The following is a 26,767-nucleotide window of genomic DNA, read 5'->3' as shown; positions in this document are numbered from 1 at the left end:
CCTTTCCCTACTCCGATTATTTGAATTGTTGAATTTTAGTATTGTTAACAATTTTTTTAAAATTGGTCCCCTTGGATTACAAGAATTTATTTGGAAAGATGTGGGCCTCTTTCTGATTTCCCCTTTCACTTTTTGACAACAAAGCTCTTACTTTAAAAGTAAAACATTTACAAAGAAGCAAAAAGGAGATTGATAAATACTTGAAAAGGTTTTGCGGACATCTGGGGAAGAGGTAGAGGTTGGAGACTGGAAGTATTGAAATAGCTCTTTCAACAAAGAACCAGCAAAGGCATGATGACCCAAATGGCCTGTTTCTCTAAGGGTCTGTTTAAAATGTTTGAAAACACCACAATTTTAATTCATCAACAGAATAAAACAACTTTAATTATCCTTAACTACATGCGATTTAAGTTTGAATGTCATACTGTAAGGTATGTTCCACTAAGTTAACATGAAATTCTCTTTTTAAAGGGTGGCTGGGACCATATTACAATCAGAGCAAACTCCATGGAAACTTCTCATAATCCTGTTTCTATGGCATCTGATAATGCACCAATGAATTTGCCTAACCAAGATGGAACTGTTGGTGATAATTCCAGAGGCAATTTAATAGTCAGTGAACAATAGGAACTTAATGGACATGCTGTTAACTGCTGACAATTTGTACTTTAATTGTTGTGTATTCTATTTGGCGGTGTTATCAGTTTGGTACTGATCTTCTGTAAATCATCTGAGACTGTTTCCTATCGTAAATAAGTAGAATATTCTTGTAATGTTTCTCCATTAGTAGTGCTTCGCTGTCACTCCAGTTGTACTGCACTTTTCACAGAGAAAAGGTTCTCACTTTGTGGGAAATTGAGCACCTGTGCAGTTACTTCAAACTGTGCAATGCTTAAATGTTCGCAATCCAACTCAATATGTTGCATTCCATACCAATTTCATGTTAATCAGACTGTGTTACATGTGTAATTCAGTCTTTTTCCAGGACTGAAAGCCCAACAATGCATTAATCTAAATAATTTAAGGACAGTGTCTCCTACTGGATCAGACAGTGGTTCTGTTAACATCATCACACTGACATGTATGGGACAACTGGCATACCGCCTGTAAATCTGTAAAAATTAATTGCCATGCATTGTCTTGATCCCTGATTAGCAATTTTTTTTCTGATCCAGTAGATTCTTACATTGTTCCTGAACTAACTGAGAACCAGTGCCACCTTTAAATATTTGATTGAACCCAAAACCATTAGTTGTAAAATCCAGTTGTCTTGATACTAACTAGCAGGGAGATGATGGGGTGATGATTGGATTATGATAGAAAGTTTCACAGAAAAATCACTGTTGTTACAATGAGAGATTGGTAGATTTATACTCAAATATTATCTTCATCTTTACATGGAATGAATAGCACAGAATGAGCCATTCAGAATTACTGGTCTATGCACTACCCAAGAACCACCTCCTGTCCCACTTCATCTCAACCTCTATTCCTTTATTTACTCTAAATGCATCTGTTATCTGGCTCCATGTTGCAGGTTCCACATTCTCAGCATTCTCTGGGGAAAGAAATTTATTTGAAATTCCCTATTAGATTTATGGGTGACTTTTTTCTGCATTTTCTCTTCCAATAACGGACTCCCCTGAAGGTTATTAAAACTTGTTGACTTATAGTTTCATATTTATATTTGTATTTTATTTATATAAATTTGCCTGAATTACTCTGTGCCCAATTTTTACACCCTGCTTCATTTACAACAGCCACTAATTCTCCCCTCCCCATTAAACGCCCCTATATTTAACAACCACAACCATTAACACCCTACTCTAATTTACACCACCATCCACTTCTAGATACCTACTATAATATCCCAAATTTATATCCTCCACCAACTTTTGCCCCCATTTGCCTCCTATTTTAAAGCTCTCTATTTACAACTTCATTATCCATTTATATCTGCTTCTCTAATTACAACTGGCCCAATTTTGCTTTCCAGTGACTTCAGTTCAATGCAACCAGCTGCCACATATTAAAATCACACCTTTACTCTTTGAGCTTACATGTAAAATTTTTCTAGAGTCAGGATTGGAGACTTGCTGCAGGAAAGTGTGCTCCAGGAGTAGATGGCAAAGCAACAGCAACTGGGAATGGTAGATGTGATATTGCTGCTAAATCACAAGTTTGTTCACACAGGATGTTTTATTAATAGTTGGAGGATATTTTACAATGGTTCATCTTGTGGCATTGAAATGCCTAAGCACTGTATGTTAAAAAGGATGAGATCAGTGCGGTAGGAACAACCTGTCCTTTTGAACTACTGACCCATAAACTCTACATTACAAACCCAGTTTGGAAAATAACATGCAACACACATTGGAAACCTTGAACATTTCAGCTCACAAAGAAATTAAACCTTGTTAAAACATACTGAAAACAGGACAGATAAAAGGAACAGTTGCATAGTTACAGGGAACTATGCAAATGATACAAAGATAGGTAGAGGGACAGGTAGCATTGAGGAAGTGGGGAGGCTGCAGAAGGATGTGGACAGGTTAGGAGACTGGGCAAAGAATTGGCACATGGAGTACAATGTGGACAAGTGAGATCGTGCACTTTGGTGGGGCAAATAGAGGCATGGACTATTTTCTAAATGGGGTGAAAATTCGGAAGTCTGAAGTCCAAAGAGACTTAGGGGTTTTAGTCTAGAATTCTCTCAAAGTAAACTTGCAGATTGAGTCAGTAGTTAGGAAGGGAAATGCAATGATGGCAATTATTTTAAGAGGACTTGAATGTAAAAGCAGGGATGTACTTCTGAGGCTCTAATGGTCAGACTACATTTGGAGTATGTGCACAGTTTTGGGCCCCATATCTCAGGAAGGAGGTACTGGCCCTCTGAGAGACTAGGACCCAAGGGCACAGCTTTAGAGTAAAGGGAAGACTTTTTAGAACAGAGATAAGGAGAAAATCTTTTCAGCCAGAGAGTGGTGGATCTATTGAATTCATTACCAAAGAAGGCTGTGGAAGCCAGGTCACTGAGTATATTTAAGATTGCAATAGATAGGGTTACTGGGAGAAAGCGGGAGAATTGGGTTGAGAAACTTATCAGCCATGATTGAATGGCGGAGCAGACTCTGGCTGAATGGCCTAATTTCTGCTCCAATGTCATATGGTCTTATAGAATGTCTGCTATGGTACATACCACCTGTGTTTGGGAATGTATTAGTGGAAAAGCCACATTCCATTCAGTACTGCAGTATGGCATGTGTCACAATTTGAATCTTTAATGAATAATCTACATTAACTTCTGCTGTACTGAATGTCTTTGCCACGTTAACTCAGGAGCAATGCACTGCTTTGCTAATATACTTCAACTCCAATCAGATGTTATTTTAATTTAGTTTCTCAGTGTAACTATTCTCTATCTCGTTCGTGACAAGGCTTTTTTTATTGTTTTTATGGATTTTCACATGTAAAGCTGCAGGTTAGGCTGCTGTCACACCTTCAATAATAATTCTGGTTCTACCAAAACCCTAATGCTTTTCTTTAAAATGTATGAGTTCCTTTGAAAAGAAAATAGATTACAATTCTTAATCGGCAACCTCTGCACATCACTTAGACAATTTCACAGTGCCAAGGAGAGACATGAATTCTTCAAATCAGAGATCAAATTAAGGCCTTGTCTGTCCTCTACCAATATTAAAGGCTCCAAATCCACTAACTCAAAACAAAGTAGGGGTGTTTTTGTACTATTCTGGCTAATATTTATGCTTCATTGGTAGATGTACAAATGATAAGGAGGAAACTCCTCAATTCTTACATTGAAGAAAATAAACTGTATAATATTAGCTTCTAATGCATGAATCCAGAATTTTCACCAAGTAATTGATACTTGCGATGACAGCACTGACATCTGAGGAGAGATTGAGTCGGTTAGGATTGGATTCACTGGAGTTTAGAAGAATGAGGGAGGATCTCATCGAGACCTATAAAATTCTAACAGGACTAGACAGGTTAGATGCAGGAAGGATGCTCCCAATGGTGGGGGAATTCAGAACCAGGGGTAGTAGTTTAAGAATGAGAGGTAAACCTTTTAGGACGGAGATGAGACATTTCTTCATGCAGAGTGTGGGTGAGCCAGTGGAAGGCACTACCACATGAAGTAGTTGAGGCCAAAACATTTTGTTTTCAAGGAGGAGGTAAACATAGCTCTTGTGGCTAAAGGGATCAAAGGGTATGGGAGGAGGATGGGATTAGGGTTTTGAGCTCACCAGTCAGCTGTGATCATAATGAATGGCAGAGCAGGCTCGAGGGATCAAATGGCCTACTCCTGCTCATATCCTCCCTTTCTCAGAGTATCTCCATCCACTTGGAAATAGTGAGAACTGCAGGTGCTGGAAAGTCAGAGTTGATAACATGTAGAGGTGGAAAAAGCACAGCAGATCAAACAGCTTCAGAGGATCAGGGAAGTCCTCAGATTGGAACCTTTCATCCTGATTAGCAACCCTATCCAACATTTGATGATGTAGGATAACGTGCTTTGTCAGAGGCTATTCTTGTGAACAAGTATTGTTACTTTTCATTCATTAGGTGGGACAGTGTTCTTTACCCATAATTGGCTGTGAAAGGACCGTCTCTGAAATTCAGTCAGTAAGATCACACACTGGAGAGATGTATTAGATCAGTTGGACAAATATAGTATCTAACACCTGCTCGTTCATCCAGCAAGTCTGTTTGTTGGATGAATGTGAGCTGACAGATTTTATTCTCTGCTGTTGTGGTACCAGGGTTCAGAGTCGGTAGTAGTGAATTTAATGGTTAAACATTGTTTCTATCTGTTCTTTTTAGTGAAAGATGGCTACATAGAGCCAACTATAGAAAATATAATAGTACACTTCTTGGTTAGACGTCTCTTTGACAGAATGCTGTTTAACTGATTCCAATAATATATGGAACATGTTAACGAAGAACATGGTTATTACTTACAAAGTCACTTGCATGATTACTTAAAGTTGCATTCCTTGGAAGCTAGAAGCTTGAGGGAAGATTTGATAGAGGTTTTCAAGATATTAAAAGGGCTACACACAAACTATTTTCATTGTTTGGGGAAGTCTCACACTGGAAGATGTAGCCTTAAAAGTTAAAGCCAAACACTTAGAAGTAAAAATCTGCTTTTTGCACAAGTTGGGGTAAAAGTTTGGAACTGACGTTTTCAAATATCACTTGTTTTGGTGTAATTACAAATTTTAACTGAGATTGATAGATTTTTTTCCAACCAAAAGTATTAAGACATTCGGGGCTAAGTCATAGAACAGCTATGATCTAATTGTATAACAGAATAGATTCAAGGAGCTGAGTGTCTTCTTCTGTTCTCATGTTCATTTCAAAGAGCAGGTGTTCTCTGCAGGTGTTGTATACAGTTAAGTGCTGATTATTGCTCAGAATATATTTGCCACTGTGTTAGTTGTTGTTCTCTGCGTGTCCAGAAGAAAGGTATAATGTCCAGATAGAACACTTATTTTACACTATTAAAGGAAAGGTCACAGGACCCAACCTTTAACGAGTTTTTAGGAGCTGTTGCCTTTGACATTCTTCTTGTTGGCATCTCTAGTTTATCCAAGTTTTCCGTGCAGGATATACTTGATGATTGAAAGCATAAGTGTATTTAAAGGAAAACTAGATAAGAATAGGAACTGAATAATCTTGATAAACTGGTCTAATAGCTGGTTTCTTTACTATAACTTCTACAGTAAGGCAAACCATTGGGAAGTTAGTGATCTTTAAATATCTGAGAGCTAGAAGAATTAACCAGTATTAGGATCTATTACCATTCATACAGGATGTTTGAAGATCATGTTATTAGGTTTTGATAACTGTGATGTTTGATTAATGTTCTAGATTAAGACTTGACTTTACACAGGTTCTCTGACCTTCACTAACAAAGGTATCTTTTATGTTATGTCTTATTTTATGATGTACAGCTGCATTATCTTTACCACATGTTGTAAAAGATGTGTCTTAAGAATAATGTGAAATAGCAGGACCAATTCATTTTCTGAACATGAATTAATTGCATGCATTTTCTCTAATCAGCATCATAATTGTTTAATATTGTATCTCTACATGCTTTTGGTGATTTGTTTGTGTTTGAAAACATTTGATTGGCCTACGGTCATTTTGTGAAAAAAATGCATTCATAACCCAAAAGCAGAATGTCAGCTGGACAGTTTTGTCCATTGGGTGTATTTCAGTGGATATAATCAGCCATAACACAAACCCTATTTGATTTTCAATCTTGAGAACACCATTTTAATGGCAAATTCATTCTCTTTCCTGAGCCATGTAAATAAATCAAATGCAAGAGAAAGTTTGAAAAAAATCAGTTGTTACCGAGGTTATACGGGTCTTGATGGTTTTAAATATTTGTATTAAATTATGTGAAACAATTTAAATTTGCTACAAAGTTCAGTTTTGTGTTGTCTATATTTTGAAGTGATTCTAAGTTCCTTGTGATGTAAGTGGATACTTTTTCTGTCAAAGACATGGTGTAAATGTGTTACTCAACATATTGAATGTAATGCAGTGTTACAGAGCTTTACCAAAACATAATATAATGTACCAATTTCCTGCTGTGTGTACTAATACGGTGTCATTTGTTTAACCATTGTTCACAGAAAAAATCTGACACATCCAATCACAGGAAGTGTTCATGCAAATTCATTCCATTCCTAAATGCTTTATGGAATTTCATGCATTCAGCAAAATAACTGTGAAGGTGCTCATTAACCATGCAATGTAGCCCTAAATTTGAATTCAAACAAAAAGCAATAATCCTGTGCTTTTCTTTTCCCCTAAGTATCTAATGGAAATGTGCTTCAGCAAGAAACCTGACTTGAAGAGCTATTGTGACAGGACGTTTATACATCTTGATTATTTGCTTAGATGAGTGCATTGTGACTGAAAGGTCAGAATAGGAAAACATTGGCTATTAAAATTCATTCATGTGAATGTCATTGGCAAGTCTAGAATTTATTGGCCATCCCAATTGCCCAAGAAAGTCATGGTTAGCCGATTTCTTGATTTGCTGTCGTCAGTGTAGTATACGTACACTCAGTACTTACCTCAGTCTTTTTTGGCACAACTGTGGGGCTTGCTGGACCATTTCAGGATATAGTTAAGAATCAACCCCATTGCTTTTAGTTTAGAGTCACAAATTGTCCAGATTTTCTCCCTGGCGGACTTCAGGTAATATCATGATCATACTGACAATTAATCAATTTGGAATAAAATGTTAAACTTTATTAAATTGAAATTCTCTCAGCTATGATGGTGGAATTTGAACTCCTGTCTCTAGGTTATTAGTTCAATACTATTGCCATTGTGCAACTGCTGTCCCAATAAAATCAGAATGATGACAAATTTATTGATAATTTCATTCTTATAATGGCAATGAGTTTGCAAGAGGTCTTGTACATACTCATGTATGTTCAGTTCATTTGTGTGCAACTTATAATATAGTGCCATTGAAATAAGACTTTGGAATAAGGGGAAAGTGTATTTCTGCCAGACACAAATGAAGCATCACTAATGGAAAACATTCCAATCCAGACTTTGCAGACAGTTTAGCTTGCCCCTACCCCCCACCATACATATCACCTCTGGGGAGATAATAGGCTAATGGTATTACCTGGGTCTCTGGATTAGCAGTCCAGCAAGTAATGTTCTGAGGACCCAAGTTTGAATCCTGCCAAGGCAGACGTTGGAATTTAAATTCAATAAAAATCTAGAATTAAAGAGTTTGATCACTATAAAACCATTGGCAATTGTTAGGAAAAACGCATCTGGTTCATATCCTTTAGGGAAGGAAACTGCAATCCTTACATGATCTTTATTACATGTGACTCCAGACCCAAAGCAATATGGTTGACTCCTAAGTGCCATCTGGGCAATTAGGGATGGCAATAAATGCTGGCCTAGACAATGACACCCTCATTCTGTGAATTAATTTAGAAAAGAGAGCAGGAATATGTTAAATCAGGTAGTGTACAAAGCATGTACACTAGAGAACTGCTGCAAGTCCTGTGGCACAATCCATACATTCTTGCAACTATCTTCCCTTTAACACAATAGGCTAGTTAGACAAAAATAAAATACTGCAGATACAGAAAATTTGAAAACACAATGCTGGAAATACTCAGCAGGTCAGGAGGCAGCTTCTGTGCCGAAAGAAATGGAGCTAATGTTTGGATTAATTTTTCATTAGAACAAGGAAGAATTAGATACTGTATATAGCAGGATTTAAAGCAAGTCAGTGAAGTTTGGTGGAGGTTGCAAAAAAAAACAAATGTAGGATCTGTAATAGGAGAGCAGAAGCGATCAAATGACAAGTGTTGATTTTACAAACCAAAAGAAAAGAGCAATGAGACAAGCAAAGAAACAAAGATTGTGTGTGTTGAGGTGTCACTGGCAAAGAGATGAACAGCTGTCAGTCAGAAGGTGAAAAGTTGAAAAATGTGGCACTCCACAACTTATGTATTTCAACATTGAGTTCAATAATTTGAGATCATAAACTCTACCTCTATTTCCTTTCACTTTGCCAGGCTTTGGTTTTATTGTTGTATTTCACTTTCTTGCTTTGATTTTTAAGCGACAATTATTCATCCTTATAGCATTCATACTACCCCTTAGTTTAGCCCTGCAAAAACAACACATTTGTCACTTAATCACTTGTCTTCCACTCTGTCACTCCATCCTTTGTTCTATTTCTGAATTTTCCCCATCTCCCACTCTACAGCCTTTTACTTTTTTAAAGCCTTGGAATAACTTAAATGTTCATTCCTTTTCTCTAGTTCTACATATGTTGTCTGATCTGCTGAGTATTTCCAACATTGATTGGAATCTGTTTCTCAGGATCTTGAAAGCTAAGACAATGCAGCTAAAATGCAAATCAAGATCAATACCAGTAAGTATGTTGTTTATGTGTTTGTGGGTTTCTTCTAATCTGTTGCGTTTCACGATGACAAAGGTGTCATCCACATTGCAGACCCAAAACTTGGGCTGGATTGTGGGGAAGGCTGTTTGTTCTACCCTCTGTGTAACTGCTTCTGTTAAGAGTCCTGATATTGGTGAACCCTTAGGCGATTTGTTTGTCTCACACCCTACAAGCTAGAAGAACAGCCGCAGGATTCTACAAGAAATAATAAATGATGCCCACAACCAACTCCACACATACAAACAAGAAATTTCGCGCCAATAAACTCTGTACACTAATGCAACTGACCATGAATGGACAAGTATGCTAGAACGAGCCATCAACGCTAAACAACAGTGGGCCAAGACAAAGAAAAGACAAGCCTTACAAGAAAAACTGGCCAAGCAAATGCACAGCAATAACAGTGGCAGTTCAGACACTTGGATAAAGAACCTGTTGGACCGATCATTTTTAGATATGGAAAATGCCATCCTTGTACGAGGGATGAACTTCAACCACAGGGACGCAAACAAAAGGACTTCCCAACAGCACTGGAATACACCCTGAAAGACAGCTGACTTACATAAGAAATCCAGCAGGTCATCAGACAGACAGTAGCACCAACACTAAGCAGAAAGAAAGAAGGGAAACACCCTCAACACACTGGAAAGGAAAGTTCTAGAAAGACTCAGAAAAGACAGAAATATCGTCATCCTACCGGCAGACAAAGGGTGCATGATTGTCATCCTGAACAGAACACAATATGTCGAAAAAGCAAACACACTATTTGCAGATACTGACACCTACCAACAGGTGACGATAGAACCAATTCCACAGTGAGAAAACTGTATTACAGCATCCCTGAGGAAACTTAACAAGTCAGGTGAAATTAACAAGACAGACATACAAAGAACGAAACCTGAAGGATCCAACACACCAAGTTTCCATGGATTATCAAAATTACATTAAAAAGGGGACCCCCTCAGATCCATAGTCTCACTTCCAGATACCGTCATACAAGCTAGCAAAGGAACTGCAACACAAACTGAAACACCTAGAAGGAGACTCAAGCCACTCCATCCACTCCACCCACGAATTCTTTGACATCATCAAAGATACCAAGGTAGAGGATGTTAGGTTATGGTTTCCTTCGATGTGACAGCCCTACTCACATCAATAAATATCACCCTAGCCAAAGGAATACTGGCCTCACTGCTAGATGAACCAAGGACACAAACACCTGACAGCACCAAACCCATCAGCAAAGACAGCATTCTCAAACTAGTAGAGCTGTGCCTTATAACCCACTTCACCGTCAACAACAAGACCTACAAACAAATCAATGGGACGCCTAAGGAATCACCAATATCAGGACTCTTAACAGAAGCAGTTACACAGAGGTTAGAACGAACAGCCTGCCCCACAATCCAGCTCAAGTTTTGGATCTGCTATATGGATGACACCTTTGTCATCACGAAAAGCAACAGATTAGAAGAAACCCACAAACACACAAACAATATCCTTACAACATATTCCTGCTCTCTTTTCTAAATTAATTCACAGAATGAGGGTGTCACTGTCTAGGCCAGCATTTATTGCCATCCCTAATTGCCCAGATGGCACTTAGGAGTCAACCATATTGCTTTGGGTCTGGAGTCACATGTAATAAAGATCATGTAAGGATTGCAGTTTCCTTCCCTAAAGGATATGAACCAGATGCGTTTTTCCTAACAATTGCCAATGGTTTTATAGTGATCAAACTCTTTAATAAGGTTTGCCAAAGAGGAAGAGAACAACAACAAGACTCCATTCCTGGACATCACGGTAGAATGCAAAGCCAATGGAGAGCTACAGACCAGCGTTTACAAGAAAGCCACATACACTGACCAGATATTCAACTAAAGGAGTAATCATCCCAACACCCACAAATGGAACTGCATCAGGACATTATTTAAATGAGCCACAACACACTGCAGCACCCAGGAACTAAGAGAAGCCAAGGAAAACACCTGTGCAACATATTCAGGAACAATGGGTACCCGATAAGCACAGTCTGCCAATTCCTATACAACAGACCTAAACAAGAAGATACGACATGCCCAGAAACTCTAGCCATCCTGCCATACATTAAGGACATCTCAGAGATGATGACCACATTACTCTGTTCTCTAGACATCATGGTAGCCCACAATCCTACCACCACACTGAACGAACTCCTGATGAATTTAAAGGACCCCGTACCAACAACCAGTGGAATGAACGTCAAATACAAAATACCCTGCAAGCACTGCAATAAACATTACATTGGCCAGACAGGCAGGAAACTAGCCACCCGGATACATGAGCACCAACAAGCCACTAAAAGACATGACCAGCTATCACTAGTATCCATACACAGACGAAAAGGGACACCAGTTCAACTGGAACAATATACAGTTTAAACAAAGACAAGCTTCTGGAATTCCCAGAGGCCTGGCACTCAAACTGGAACTCCATTAACAAACATATTGATTTGGAACCCATTTACCAACCTCTCAGAAAAAGAACCAGAAATGATATCACCCACCTCAACAGATCAAGACAGATAACTAGCAAGCAGGACAGAATACCAGCACTTCATTGGAGGCTAACTGATGATGTTACCTAGCATGGTGATGAAATGTCTAAGAACAAATCTACCAGCTCAACAAGCAAACTTATAACCTGATCCACAACAAATCTTCTCCAAAATCTTATGTTACAATATTGAAAAATCAATCTGGGACTGCCAATTTTGCAATATTTCTATGCCACATTTTAAACAAACAATCTTGTTCAGATGTTCTTGTCAGCAGACATTGGTAAAAGTTGCTCCATGAGCTGAAGGAAAGGCCTTTCCATATACACATTGCTTGTTCCAGCTATCCTGGAGGTTTAAGTTGCATCAATACTATGATCATACTATTATTATTCAACCTTAATATCCCAGTGACACTAAATACAACAGTTTTAGGAACATGTTCAGTTATGACAGAGGCATCCAAGGATAGTTGCAGGAACTGCTACCAGACATTTGGGTGGCAAAAGGGCAAAGATCCACACACATTTGGTAAAACACAGACATGGATCCCAATTTTATTCGCTTTTGTTCATAGGTGAAACCAGTGTCAGTACCTCAATAGTGAATTGGAAACAAAATCTAGCCTCACACTCTGATGCAATATTGAGTGAGTGCTGCACTGCCAGAGGAGCTGTATGGAGGGAACACTGCATCGCCAGACAGTCATTACTGAGGCAGTGCTGAAGCAACAGGAGGTGCTACCTTTCACTTAAGTTGAACTAAAGTTTTGCAGGAGTCATTATATTGTAGTTAAGACTACCTATACACAAGTATTTTTACAATGATCTTTTTTCTATAATATACAGTATATGTATCAAGATGTAGAGTGCAATTCTCCCTCCCTGGAGGTGGTGAGAAGGGCAAATAATTGGGCAGGTTAGACCAGGAGAGAAGGGGTAATGATTGGGGGAGTTGGACAGAGATCTATGCTTGCCCCCTTCTTGTCACTTCTGCAATTAAGTGCTAGTTGAGAAGATCTTTGGGTTCCTTGATGCCACCAATTAAGAACCTTCAATGGTCAAATAACAGCTTCAATTTGCCACTGGTCTGAAGCACAAAAACTGACCTGCCTGTCAAGCTGCTGGGACTTCTACCATTTGTTGGGGCAGGCATTAGGTGACTACTAAAAGCTAACCTATCTTTGCCTCTGAACCCTTTTGTCCCAAGGACCTCTTTCCTGAAACACCTCCCCCCACCCACCACATCAAAAAAATCACTTCCCTTCTTGGCATTTTAGCCCCACTTGGCCTCCGTCAATGAACTCTGGGATGCAGAAGTTGCTGGGCTGAAGCCATCCGCACAGGCATGTGTTCTGCTAGATTATTTTATGGGTATGGTAAGGGCAAATCTCCAAAGCTGTAGTCATATCGTAATCTGCATCAGGTCTCAGGTCACTATGATCTGGATGAATCTACTGAGGTCATCGCTGCTAAGTTTGCAAATGGCACAAAGATAGGTGGAGGGACATGTTGTGTTGAGGAAGAGGGGAGGCTGCAGAAGCCTCGAAGAGTGGGCAAAGAAATGGAAGTTGAAATAGGGTGGGAAAGTGTGAGGTTGGGCACTTTGGTGGGAAGAATAAAGTCATCAACTATTTTCTAAATGGGGAAGGCTTTGGGAACCTGAAGCACAAAGGGATTTGGGAGTTCTAGTTCAGGATTCTCTTAATGTCGACATGCCAGTTCATTGGCAGTTAGGAAGGCAAATGCAATGTTAGCATTCATTTCAACAGGGCTAGAAAACACGAGCAGTGATGTGCTTCTGAATAGGAGCAAATTACTGCCGATTCTGGAATCTGAACTGAAAACAAAAAATGCTGGAGATTTCAGCAGGTCAGGCAGCATCCATGGATGATAGTCCGAGTTTAGATTACTTCATCAGGGCTGAATTGAAGTGTGGAGGGGACAACATTTATGTGATAGTAGGGTTGTGGGGGGGTTATGGTTAGGGAGTGCTGGAAGAGAAAGGATATTGATAGTTCAGATTGAGTGATCAGAATGTGACAATGGACTTGAGGCTGTATAAGGCTCTAGCCAGTTTGTATTTGGAATATTGTGAGTAGTTTTGAGCCTCATATCAAAGAAAGGATGAGCTGGTTTTGTGAAGGGTACAGATTTATAAGAATGATCTCAGGGATGAAGAGCTTATATGAGGAGTAGTTGAGGACTCTTGGTCCGTACTCAATAGAGTTTAGAAGAATGAAGGGGGGGGCAGATTGAAACTTCCAGAATATTGAAAGGTTTCAATGTGGAGAAAATGCTTCCAATAGAAGAGACTATGATCCAGGAGCAACGCCTCAGGGTGAAGGGACAACATTTTAGAACTGAGATGAGGAGGAATTTCTTCAGCCACAGGGTTGAAACTCTGTGGAATTCATTGCCACAGAGGGCTGTGGAGGCCAAGTCATTGAGTGTACTTAAGACAAAGATAGATAGGTTCTTGGTTAGTATGGGGATCAAGGGTCACATGAAGAAGGCAGAAGAATGGGATTGAGAAACAGATCAGTCAAGCTTGAATGGCTGAGTGGACTTGATGGGCTGAATGGCCTAATTCTATTCCTATATCTTAGGGTTTTATTACCCCGTACTTGCTGTCTTACTTTGCCCAGTAACATCTCAAATTTAAAATTCTTATCCTCATTTCAAGCCAATTTCTCTAATGTTCCTTCAGTCCTCAGATTTCTCAACTCATTAATTCTGACTTTTGCACATCCCAATTTTCATTGTTGCAACAATGAGGACCATGTTTCAGCTACCAAGGCCATGAATACTGAAATTTCTCCCCAAACCTCAGGCCTCTCTCATCCTTCAAACCATTCTTCAGAAACCTAGCTCTATAATCTGTCCTACTTCCAAATGGCTCAAATTTTCTCTCAAACTGCTGGCAAGCGACTTGGGACATTGTAACATATAGCCCTAATAAAGTTGTACAAGAAGGAGGTGTGTTGTTTTGGCTCCTTGCTAAGGTGTAGGCTCACTGGACTGAATTTTAGAGAGGGAGACAAGATTACTCCTCCACTTCCAAATCCCACACAGAAGGAATGAAGACCAGGAGCCTTAACATATTATAGGGAGGCTAAACAGGCAGAGAGAGGGACTTTACTCTTCATTGTAAAAACACTCAGAAGAAAATGTCATTTTGGACTCAACATTAACTCTTTCTCCCTGCTCTGCCAGAGCTGCTGTGTTTCTCCAGCAGTTTGTTTTTATTTCAGATTTCCAGTATCAACAATATTTTGTTTTCGTATTTGTGCTTAGAAATGGTTAAATTGTATCTTACAGTATAACAGTTGTAATCTCATCTACTGTTCCTAAATATTTGCAAGATTTTTTGTTCCTGCACTCCTGGCTTACTTTAACACTGATAATAATAACTTTAACATAATAGCTTAGTGAACCAAACTTCTGTGCTGCATTACATAAAGAAATCTCAAATCTTCCAGTGTTTTCAAAACAAAGTTTCTTGGTCCGATAGTATCATTCTGTTTTTATTATTCATTATCATATCAATCATTATCCCACTGACTGCTCTGCAGAGTAATTGAATAATTAATTAACTGAAATAGTTTCATGGCAGTGCAGAAATTGAATATCGTGTATCAAACCAATACTTCAAATGGATAGGAAATTGTAATCTCAATTTTTAAACCTCTGCCAAACCAGGAGAGAGAATATTAATTCTAATTCAGAAACACTAAATACGACTGTTGTCCCCTTCCATTACGATTTTCCTCAAGGTTCTGCACCCTGTGTTTAAGAAGAATCTATGCCCCTCAGTAAATGGAAGAGATGTTTTAATTACTAATTAGAATTTGAAAAGCCTATTGACTGCCAGTGGATTCGCAACTCTGCCAGCCTGTTTGAGCTTCTGAGTTGAATCTCCAACCAAACCATAACCCCTCTGTTCCAATCTCATTTCACAGGGAATGCTGATTAAAGGTAACAGGTGCAATTGTTACTTCAATATATCTGCACAGATAGGACCAGGTAGCTTACTGGCATTGGTGTAGGTTAATCATTTTCCATTCTCTCCTTAATCATGAAGTTTTAACCTGTCTTGAGATTTTCATTACCCTCCCTTGAGATTTTCATTACCCTCCCTCATCCACCCTCCCCACCCTTACCATCTACACCACCTACACTAATTCCACTCTGACTTGCTGCCAATGACAATCTGCTTCCTGAGTAACAGGCATTTGCTCTGGATTATTTTCTGCACCCATTTCATGCAAGGAAGTGTTTGTCTCCTCTTGGTATCTTCTACTAATAGGGTGACTGTTATGATCCCAGCTAATGTTTTTATTGGATAATTCAGATCCCAACCCCCATGCCAGACTGAATTTTTTTTATTTAATAATGTGGTCTTTCACTGAAATACTGGTCCACAATGCTGCAGATCTGGTTTTAACAATAACAATTTTTTTATGCGAAGGAAACAAGATAAAATAGAATAAACCAAACTATTTATAAATAACAATATGATTTTGAAACAGCAAAAATACAACATTCCATCTATCTCAATAGCATCCCTTTCCGGTATCAAATGCCAACAAGCATTTGCTTCTCTATCATATTTATAATTATAACTTATCTGTTTTTTTCAGTTCCTCATCATGAGAGACTGATAGCCTCTTCCTTGAGTATTCACATATATAACTGAATTGAGACTCCCTGAGCTTTGAATAACACCTTCAGGATTCTAATCAAACACTTCTATCCTAGAACATTCAACTTAAAACTGGTAAACAGATGTGACCTTTTTCTTAAATTTTCTGAACTAACTTCTTTCTCCAGGAAAAACAGTTTCATACATTTTACTTCAAAGACTTCTACAAACTGAAACCAAACGCTTTACAAGTTGTGAGTATTTTCCATAAGCACAAAGGGGAAAAAAAACACTCGTTGTAAGCAGCCTAATGCTTTTTAGTAAAAAGAGAAGACGGCAGATGCTTGAAATCTGAAGCAAAATCAATTGGAAATTGGAGGAAAAACTCAGCAGATTTCGCAACATCTCTGAAGAGAAAGCAAAATTAACATTTTAAGTCCAGTGACTGTACTGAAGAAGATGCTCTTTAGTATTTACTCTGCCCATACAAAACATTCTCCCAATTCAAACACGTTCCCTTATCATTCCAAAAAGTCTTTTTTCTTAAAAAAAAGAGCAAGTTTCAGACATACATGATAACCATTAAATTCCATTGTGCCCATATGCCACAAGTTCAAAATTGAATCTCTAAACATATTTTAACATATGTAAATCATGCACCTTATGTCACAGGAGGCAAAGTCTTGGAAATCTGCCATGAAGAGGAATATATGACAAACATGTATCATGCTGCTCCCTGATGTATTATGTAAATACTATTTTGACACAATATCATCTTTCAATTTGAGTGATTTGTTTGTTACTTGTATTCTTTACAATTTATTCACTGAATTATTGCTCTGTTCACCAAAAGAATAATACCAAATTCCACCTTCAAAGCGCAAGTCTGAACGATAAACTGTACCACCCATCACTCAATGGGTTGCACAGTCAACTCTTGAATCAGAAGGCTCTGGGTTCAGATTTCACTGCAGAGACTCAAAAATAAAAATCCAGGCTGACAGGCCGATTAGTACTTTTGGCTGCTATGTTATCCATGCCTGCTCCCTCAGGTGGGCATTATATATTTGTGGCAGTATTTTAAAGATGATCAGTAGGGTTTTGTCCTGCCTGGTGACCAATATGCATCCCTTAACCAACATTACTTAGAAAGATTGCCTGGTCATTGCCAAATTGCTTTTTGTAGGCAAACTCCATACTCAAATGTGTTGCCACATTTCCTACATTCCAACAATGACAATGCTTCACACATGCATTTCATGGGCTGGAAAATTATTTCTTTCAGTTAATGTTAGAGATTGCAAATTGGTAGGCATTATGAAGGTGAATATCAATTTCACTGGTCATAAAGTCAATGAGAGATTTAACAGCATAGGTAAGGAGAAATTGTTTCCACTGGTTGAAGGATCAATAAACAGAAACCACAGATTTAGAAGCAAATTCAATGTTAACTTCAATAGGGAATTTGGTAAATACTTTTGAGGAATGAAAAAATGCACAGTTAGATGGAAAGAGTAGGAAGCAAGTCCAAGGGATACCTCTTTCAAACAGCTGGCAGACATGATATACCAAGTGACCTCCTTCTATAATAAAGTGTGACTGCAAATGATTAAAGCTATTTTGAGCATATTTACGGAGTAATCTGGAAAATGTTTCAGTAATTACTATTGACTATTATGGATCAGACCAGACCCCCTCAAAATATATTAAAAAGGTAGCCTAGATCCTAACTTTTTCTTAATTTTAAAGGCAAATGTAAAGTGCTGTGTCCCAGATGCAATTCAATTAGTCAAACCACTCAGTGTTAAGCAAACACAATTTATTAAAATACTATAGTTTAAATACAACAAAAGAAAGAAGAATTTAAAATAATTTAACTCTATTGGAAAACTTAAAATAATAGGTACAGTAACGATTACTAATTATTTGTTCCAATATAGTAACATTCCATAAACATACCCCTTAGCAAAAAGGCAAATTCAGACATCAGATTTTCTCACATGCAACACCTGCAGTAGGAAGAGAAACCCTGGCTTCTTGCTGTAACCGAGAGAGAAGAAAAAGTAGTTTCTACTTCTTCAAAACTCCAGTAGCTTCTGTCCAATCTAAAAGCTAAAAAAAAACTTAGAAATCCTGGTCTGTGAGCGCTGACCATACCCATCCAGGCTGCTTCTATTGTTCCACCTTTTTTAAAATAAAAAAAAGTGCCTCACAGCTGTTGACATTTCCACAGACTGCTCAGTGCCTCTCGTTCAGTCTGTCTCAAACGAAACCAGGACAAAAATACACCTCTTAAAGCCATTGTCACAACTATGACACAAATCAGTTTAACTTCTTTAATCTAGAACCATGCCAAAAAACCATTTATAAGCCATAGAACAAAATTATTGAATAGTTCTTGTTTTAAATCACAACTGACTTATGGAAATGCAAAAAAAACACTTAAATATTTAGTTTTAAAATGTACATGGTGTAAAAGGAAATTATTGTACCAAATACCATTCACTAATCTACAGAAATTAAACCTTAAAAAGTCACACAAAAGCCATTGCATTTTAAAAATTAAAATGCATCATACACATTAAAGAAAGCATTACAGTATGCAAAGAATTCACATTCACAAGATCACTTGCACAAAATAACTTCATGATTTGCTCTTCCCCTCTTGCTCCTTTCCTCACTAATAAAATAAACAGATCATAAACTTCATGTACCTTGCATATTAATAGATGTGCAAAAGGTAGCATTTGGAAAGAGAGAGAACTCTGATCTGAAATGTTAATCGTTTTTTTCTCTCCACAGTTATTGCTTTTTGGATTTCCTGCATCCACAGTATTTTGCTTTCCAAGAAAGGCTGCAGCAAGTCATTGAGAAGATCCCCCGTGCTAGGCTATTGCACAAAATACAGACGCATGGGATTTAGGGTGATTTAGCAGTTTAGGTCAGAAATTGGCTAGCTGAAAGAAGATTGGGGGGTGGGTGAGGTTGATGGGAAATATTCATCCCGGAGTTCAGTTACTCATGGTATACTGCATGGACCTGTTTTGGGTCCACTGCTGCTTGTCATTTTTATATATGTCCTGGATGAGGGCATAGAAGGATGGGTTAGTAAATTTGCAGATGACACTAAGATCGGTAGAGTTGTGGATAGTGATGAAGGACATTGTAGATTACAGAGAGACATAGATAAGCTGCAGAACTGGCAGAGAGATGGCAAATGGAGTTTAATACGGAAAAGTGTGAGGTGATTCACTTTGGAAAGAGTAACAGGAATAGAGAGTACTGGGCTAATGGTAAGATTCTTGGTAGGGTAGATGAGCAGAGACCTCTCGATATCCATGTACATAGATCCTTGAAAGTTGCCACCCAGGTTGTTAAGAAGGCATATGGTGTGTTAGCTTTTATTGGTAGAGGGATTGAGTTTCGGAACTATGAGGCCATGCTGCAGCTGTACAAAACTCTGGTGCGGCCGCACTTGGAGTATTGCGTACAGTTTTGGTCACTGCATTATAGGAAGGACATGGAAGCTTTGGAAAGGGATCAGATGAGATTTAGTAGGATGTTGCCTGGTATGGAGGGAAGGTCTTACAAGGAAAGGCTGAGGGACTTGAGACTGTTTTCGTTAGAGAGAAGAAGGTTGAGAGGTGACTTAATTGAGACATATAAAATAATCAGAGGGTTAGATAGGGTGGACAATAAGAGCCTTTTTCCTCAGATGGGGATGGTTAGCACTTTAATTAAGGGGTGATCAATGTAGGATAGATGTCAGAGTGTAGCAGGGGTGTGGAATGCACTGTCTGCAACAATAGTAGACTCACCAACTTTAAGAGCATTTAAATAGTCATTGGATAGGCATATGGACAAGAATGGAATAGTGTCGGTTAAATGGGCTTCAGATTGATTTCACAGATCGGTGCAACATTGAAGGCCGAAGGGCCTGTATAGCGCTGCAATGTTCTATGTTCTAAGTCAGTTTATTTGACATTAACTTACAAAGATATTGTAATTGGAAAAGGAAAATAGTATCCCTTTACAAGTTAGCAACATGTACAGACAGTGTGCAAAGTATTAGTAATCCATATTAACTGGTCCATGTTAATGGTGCGCTATTACCCCTCAGTGCTGTTAAAATTTTATGTTTTTATATTCTTCCATGTTCTTGCCCCCTCACTATCTCTGCAACATACTCCAATGCTACAACTCTCCATTTTCAAATGCGCCTGCACTCATGGGTTAAAAGAAATCAAATTGTCCAAACCAGTTTCTGAGATGTGCTGGAGTTCTAACCTCATGAGAGTAACACAGCATTAATAGCTCCAATCCCAAAGGAGAGATATTCCAGGGAGTCTGAAATAACACCTCCTCTCAGATTGTCCCTCCCTCCTGCTGGAAGATGTAAGCAACAACTTTGCCTCACTCTCACCTCAGTGTCGGAAATTTAGGGCAGGGTTTGAGTCTCATTTCAGATAGTTGAACACAAAATCCAGGCTCACAATACCCACAGCATTGAGGAAATTCTGCACAGTTTGCAGGTGTTGTCGTTCCATTATACTGAAGACCCTGTTTGCCTCCTTGTATGCCTGATGCTATTTCAAAAGTGCTTTCCTTGTTTTCCTAGACAATATTTATTGTTCAATCAAGCCTTTAAATAATCAGATTTTCTAACTTTCTGTTTAACTGTTGCCGTTTGTGGGACCCTGGTGTGCTTTAAACTGGTTGCCATGTTTTCTAAACACTTTATAACCATTCAGGTCTTTTTCAAAGTGCTTGGGACATCCTGAGGTAATGAATGGCGTTATATAAATACAAGCTGTTTATTTTCTACTGGTCAGGCTGGGAACAGTACTGGAATTTACAGGCACCCTCTTAGTACTTCTGTATGCCACCATAATGTTCAATACTACCACAATAAGCTCAGCTATTACCCCTCATTTTTAAGGACACTAGTTAAATGTGTAATCTTGAATACTGGTGTAGCTTGTTGATTAATACTCTCTATCAGTTTTACATTAAGTGAGGAAAGTATTGTCCTTGGGCATACTGTCAAATTCTGTTATTATAGAAACTGATGATTTTCTTTAATCATTTAAGAAAACCTGTTTGATTACTACCTCTAATTCAGCATTGTTTTAACATTTTGAATGACTGATGTCAGCAATTTGAAGTTCTACATCTATGAGGTAGAAAGCGGCTATTACCTGTGTTTGTGAATGACTATACTCAATCCAGCATAACACTGGCAGCTATTCTCTTTCCCAGAACAGAGCAGTCCCACCATTCATCCATCTTGCTACTCCTGGTTATTTCCAGCAGAATGAGAACACCCAGTTTTATTGACCAGTTCCCAAATTCAACAAGAAGTGGTAAAGGAGGCATTTCTAGAATCTGCTGACTGATTGTGGGCAGCAGCATGAATGGCAGTACTTACAAGTCATGGCAGTACTTACAAGGTCACGCCAGCTGCCAGATTCAACTACAACACAACCCCTCCCATAAATCCTTAAGTACTCCTCAGTGCTGATAATCACCTTACTGATCCAAATTAGCTCTGGTGTGGCAGTTTGCTGCAGAGATTACATTTCAAAAGTAGTTCATTATCAATAAATTGCTTAGGGGGATTCCAAAGTTGTGAAAGCCATCATAGAAATCTATATACATATTCTCTTTCTTTTAATTCTTTTACTCCTAACACGTGTATGCAATTCTGTTCAATGTTCCCCTGAAGTCTCAATGAACCTGACTGACCTATCCAAATCTGCAGCACTAGTTTCCATGTTTGTTGAACTGTAATAAGGTACTAACTTGCATTATTTAGATTGCATCTTTAAATGTAGAAAAGGCCATAAATTAGGAATGTAAGAACAAGTGGACGCTATTCAGATGCTAAAATCTGTTCCATTTTTCAATTACATGACGGTTGCTTTGTAGTTAGCTTGATTTATCTATTTTTGCTACTTATCCCCCCTATCAATGAAAGTTCCAATTGACACACATCATTTTGGGGAAAGTGAGTTCCACATCGCTACTTCTTGTTTGAAGAGAGGTTCCCCCTAAATGGCCTCCTATCAATTGTAAGATTGTGTCCCTTGGATCTAGATTCCCCACTGGTGAAAACACTTTATCCATTAGTACCCGAATCAAATTTATTACTTCAAATACTTTGGTTAGATGACCCTTTAATTTTCTAAACTCAAGGAATAACAGGACAAGTTAATGCAACGGTCTTCATGTCCTGGAATTTTATTCTGGTGAATCCGAGGGAAATGGGATTGAAGGATTTCACGGTAAGAGAGTGGATTTTAAATTTGATGTGTTGGAAGACAGAAATATAGTGAGTCAGCAGGACTGAATGCAGGTCAGCACAGGGACAATTAAGCTTTTTGAACATGCAGGGTAGAAAGTCAGAGATCAGCAACAGGACGTATTACAGCATACCAAGGTTGAATGGAAGAAAAGCTGAAAAAAAAGGAACAGGAATCTAAAAATTACAGGCTGTAAAGAGATGGATTCAAAAAATGAGGAGAAGGAACAGTTTATACAGGGAGCACTTCATCAATTCTGTGTTACTAAATTCTTGATGACAGGCACAATCTGAATATCTTGCTCAGGAAACATTTTCAAAAAGATTATAAAGTGAGATATTATGGAGTTATGGTATGCCAGTCTATCCGTAAAATTTGAGCTACTAATTTCAACTAGGGATAGTAAGCAAATAGAAGCAATGTTTACCCTACTAGAAGCAAAGGTGGGAAAATATAGGATTAAAGTTTCAAGTTATTTAGATTCTTTCATGCTTAAGTATGGAATCCTGGATAAGCTGAATCTCAATATTATCCCCCTTGAATTTATTCCATTGTAAAGTGAAGAGAGAACTTTTAATCTCAGCTCTGTCCACCTCTGAGATCCAATATAGAGTAGGGCACTGAGTTGGATGATCAGCCATCATCATATGGAACATTGGAGTAGGCTTGAAGACCAAATGGTCTACTCTTGCTCCTTTTTTCTTATGTTTACAAGAGGACACATAAAAACTCATGAAGTCATATATGAATGGGAAGGGGATTGTTTCAGGCTTCTTAAGCTATGTAAAAGGTAGCACTAATGTAGGCTCTTCTTAAAATGTCCATTGGTTTTTGACACAAAAATTGTATTGCATTTCCAATGTCATATTGACAATAGCACAAAAAATATACACACAAAAAAATCTTAAATTCTATAATCTATATTTTTGGAAAAATTACTGTACTTTACCTTCCACCACCAATGCCCTTGCCCAAGTGTTCAAGTAAAAAGTATTAAACAGCAATACCTTAAAGTTTATGTTTCAATTTTATTTTACCCATCGCACAACACTTAACAGACAAAGTTGGTGTGAAGCACCACATTATTTCATGTAAGTGCTACTGCATTTTCTGGAACTATACAGTTCCTATTTCCTGCACAATCTTTGGAATATCACTGGCTGGGAGAAAAATAATTGTGGCTCTATTGACTGCAGCCTCAGGGATGCTCAGCATGAAAAGCCCATTTTGTGAAGGTGTTCAAAATAAAATGGAGATTCTGCTATTGCCTCATAACTTACATTGTAAGCTTGGAACTGCAATACTTTTTCCAAAAAACGTAGCATAGACAAACTTAGAATCTTTGCTCATTAACTTTTTAAAATATAATTATGGAATAGATCTATTCTAGACCAGAGCCACATTGCGCAGCACCTGGGCACAGGTTGTCTTGGGGCAGTCTACTTGGTATGTGTAACTTGGCTTGCAATTTCCAAATGGCCATGGGAAATTAAAAGCACAGTTACAGTTGGAAATTACTGGCTACTCAGGGGGCGCAGGGTTCTTGATAAAATCCTAAACACTTCAAATGGTGATCTTAACTCAAGCTGTTAGTTTCATTCCTGACACGATAAATGCCTGTTAACACCTAGCCTTCACAATTAAAAGATAAATGCTGAGTGATAATCTCTCGACCATTTCCAAAAAATAACCCAGGCACGGGAAGCCTCTACTTCATTTGGCAAAAGTCAAAATTGTTCAGAGTATTAGTAAATTCAATCTGAAGGTTTGATTATGCATATCAATCTGTATAAATAAAATTTTGGAATTACTGCAAGATGGAACAACAAAACAGCATTGGGCTCTGTTGTATAAACAAGATATTTCAGAGAGATGTTCTTAAAGATGTTGCCATTCATCCATGGTATACGTGAACTCATATTTATTAAAACAAAGTGAGACTAAATTTTGGTCAGTTTTGCCTTATCAATAATGCACACTGATAGTGAATACACTCTCCAAGTCTACCTAACTGCAGAAGGCAGATGCAGCAACCCAGTGGAACCATATACAGTACAGGTATTCTGTGCCTGTGGGAGCTGTTCTTGATCAGACTTAGAAACAGATCACTGAGAAAGTCTCACTACTTGTTCACTCTCATAGCTAACACATCATAGTGAGAGAAATCAAAGCTTACAGCTAAAGAGGAGTCTGTTTAAATAACAACCTTTCAGGTAAATTGTGATAAATGGTTTGCTCCAGGCTGTAGAAACTAAGTGGCTGTTGTGTACTTTAAACTGATTTTTTTGATCTACAATCATTTAAAATGCCCTGAGCTGACCAATTTAGGATCTCACCTGCAATTTCACACCCACTGCAGCCTAATTGAGCAAGGAGCTATAGTTTTCCTCGTGACATTTTTTTCAAAAGTGGTTTTGTCAGAAATTGTAGCTTCTCATGTTTATTGTGTTGTTGACTCAGTAAACAGAAGAAGGCTCACCAGTTTGTATGAAGTGGGATACAGGATGATCCATGAACAGGAAATGCACCATAATGAGTAATGTGCTTGGGTTCAATCTTGTAGGGATTAAAAAGTTTGGGCTATTTAACTTCCTAGACTAGTTGCAGGGAAGTTATTTACCAAACGACTGTGATAATGAGATGGCATTGCATCCCTTAAATTAGAAAACTCAAACTACTGCTCTGAATATTCAATTAAAATACAAATTTAAAAATTCATACTGAAACATCTCATTCATTAAAAAAAACAGACTTGTTGTCTAATCTTCCAAGTGAACTGACACAAGCATTGGTCCCTGAAACCCTCCTGGCTATTAATAGTTCCAGTTCTGGATAAAACCCTTCACATTATTGTCCATGGGCTGATTTTAAGTCCACAATTACAATTGTATGCCTCTATCGTGTCCATCAAAGTGACAGACCAGGTGCTATACAACTTCCCTTCAGATTAAACATTGCTCTTTGTAAAATCATTGTCTCAAGTCCCAATCAGAACATTTTCTGAAGGTCCAAGAAGGCACTGCATATGTTCCTTTCAATTCAATAATTGGCACAAGATGAGTAGAAGATTCAGGTTACCTCTTCTGGTTCAAAGGCCCTCCCATGGATCAACTATTGGATTCATACTGGCAATATGGAAAAACATGGCAAAAAATAAATTATCCTTCCTTGAGAAGATTAAAGCAACTAAACTCCCAACGATAGAGTCAATTCTCAGTGGTCTGCTTGGAAGGCATGGAGTTGATGAATTGAGAGATTGTGGAATCCCTAGTTTGGGGTCTTCTAGCTTCATGCCCAGATGGATTCATCCTTGGGGGAATACGATGTTGGCGATGGCGAAGAGAGCGCAAGGGTGGGCTTGAGCCGTTGGGTTCACCCTGGCTGTCAGGAGGTTGTGGCATGGGCACCACTGGGTGTTCCTTGGTCATGCACAGGATGGTGGAGGTGAGGGACTTGATGTAGTTCTTGGCCAAGGTGAGGGTCTCAATCTTGGAGAGCTTCCTGTCTGCCTCCACATGGGGGATGACCTCCCTCAGCGCCTGGAAAGCATTGTTCAGGTTGTGCATGCGCTGGCGCTCGCGCTCGTTGCTCTCGATGCGGCGCAGGTTGCGCTCGCGCGCACTCGGTCCACCTCCCCTGCGCGGGCTGCCCGTGTCCCCGCCGTTGGCTCCACTCACCGCGCGGCCGCCGCGCCCGCGCATCCCGCGGGGCCGCGGCCGCTGGCTCCGCCCCTGGCAGCAGCTGTCTCCCTTGCTGCAGGTAGCCTGGGTCCCCAGGTGCAGCTCCATCTCCGGGCAGTCTCCTCCTCCTCTTGCAGCCGCGCCGAACCTGTCCTTCAGGCCGGAGGAGGATGCAGGAGACGGGAAAGGCAGCTTGGATTTCATCCTCTCACTCCCTGCTCCTTTGCGCCGTTTCTGGGCTGAAGATGCATCTTGTGGCTGCGGGAAACGCAGAACCTGTCGCAAAACTAAAAACAAGGTGCAGTTTGGAAAAGTTAAACATTTTAATTGTAAAATCTCTAGTCACCTGGTTTTCTCCAGGCGAGATAGAAAAAACAGACCATTTCAGAATCAATGCGCTGATAAATGCATTTTAAATAATTAAAATGTTATTTCTTAACTCCATCCTTCTGCATTGCGCTCCGTTGTTAAAATCTTATTCTAAATTTTAAAAATACATTGTTGTAATAATTGCCTCGGATGCAAAACCAAATGGGCAACGCATATCATCACTTAAATCCAACATACAAGTATTTAAAATACAATTCTATTCTTGTTCCAATAAGGAACAGCAACG

General features: G+C 38.8%; 2 protein-coding genes across 2 annotated transcripts in view; one reads left to right on the top strand and one right to left on the bottom strand.

Moving 5' to 3' along the window:
• Nucleotides 1–6,627, top strand: part of tecpr1a (tectonin beta-propeller repeat containing 1a) — a 73,297-nt gene extending 66,670 nt beyond the window's left edge. Inside the window, exon 25 of the mRNA XM_043711360.2 lies at nt 472–6,627. Coding sequence (XP_043567295.2) covers nt 472–627 — 156 coding nt within the window. The 3' untranslated portion in view covers nt 628–6,627. The remainder of the gene's footprint in view (nt 1–471) is intronic.
• An 11,507-nt stretch (nt 6,628–18,134) lies between these two features.
• bhlha15 (basic helix-loop-helix family, member a15) lies at nt 18,135–26,512 on the bottom strand. The gene has a single exon (XM_087997906.1). It carries the CDS (start codon nt 26,353–26,355, stop codon nt 25,678–25,680), a length of 678 nt encoding a protein of 225 aa, XP_087854032.1. The 5' UTR covers nt 26,356–26,512; the 3' UTR covers nt 18,135–25,677.
• Between the last annotated feature and the right edge of the window lie 255 nt (nt 26,513–26,767).

Source organism: Chiloscyllium plagiosum, unplaced genomic scaffold (genome assembly GCF_037043375.1).
Source record: "Chiloscyllium plagiosum isolate Xiang-an unplaced genomic scaffold, Cpla_swu_hap1 HiC_scaffold_20, whole genome shotgun sequence".
Classification (NCBI taxonomy): domain Eukaryota; kingdom Metazoa; phylum Chordata; class Chondrichthyes; order Orectolobiformes; family Hemiscylliidae; genus Chiloscyllium; species Chiloscyllium plagiosum.
Note: the sequence above shows the minus strand (reverse complement) of the source record. Positions and strands in the feature narration are given on the sequence as shown.

Excerpts from the sequence above, each read along its gene's own strand:
- bhlha15 (XM_087997906.1), bottom strand. The coding sequence starts at position 26,355 with ATGAAATCCAAGCTGCCTTTCCCGTCTCCTGCATCCTCCTCCGGCCTG.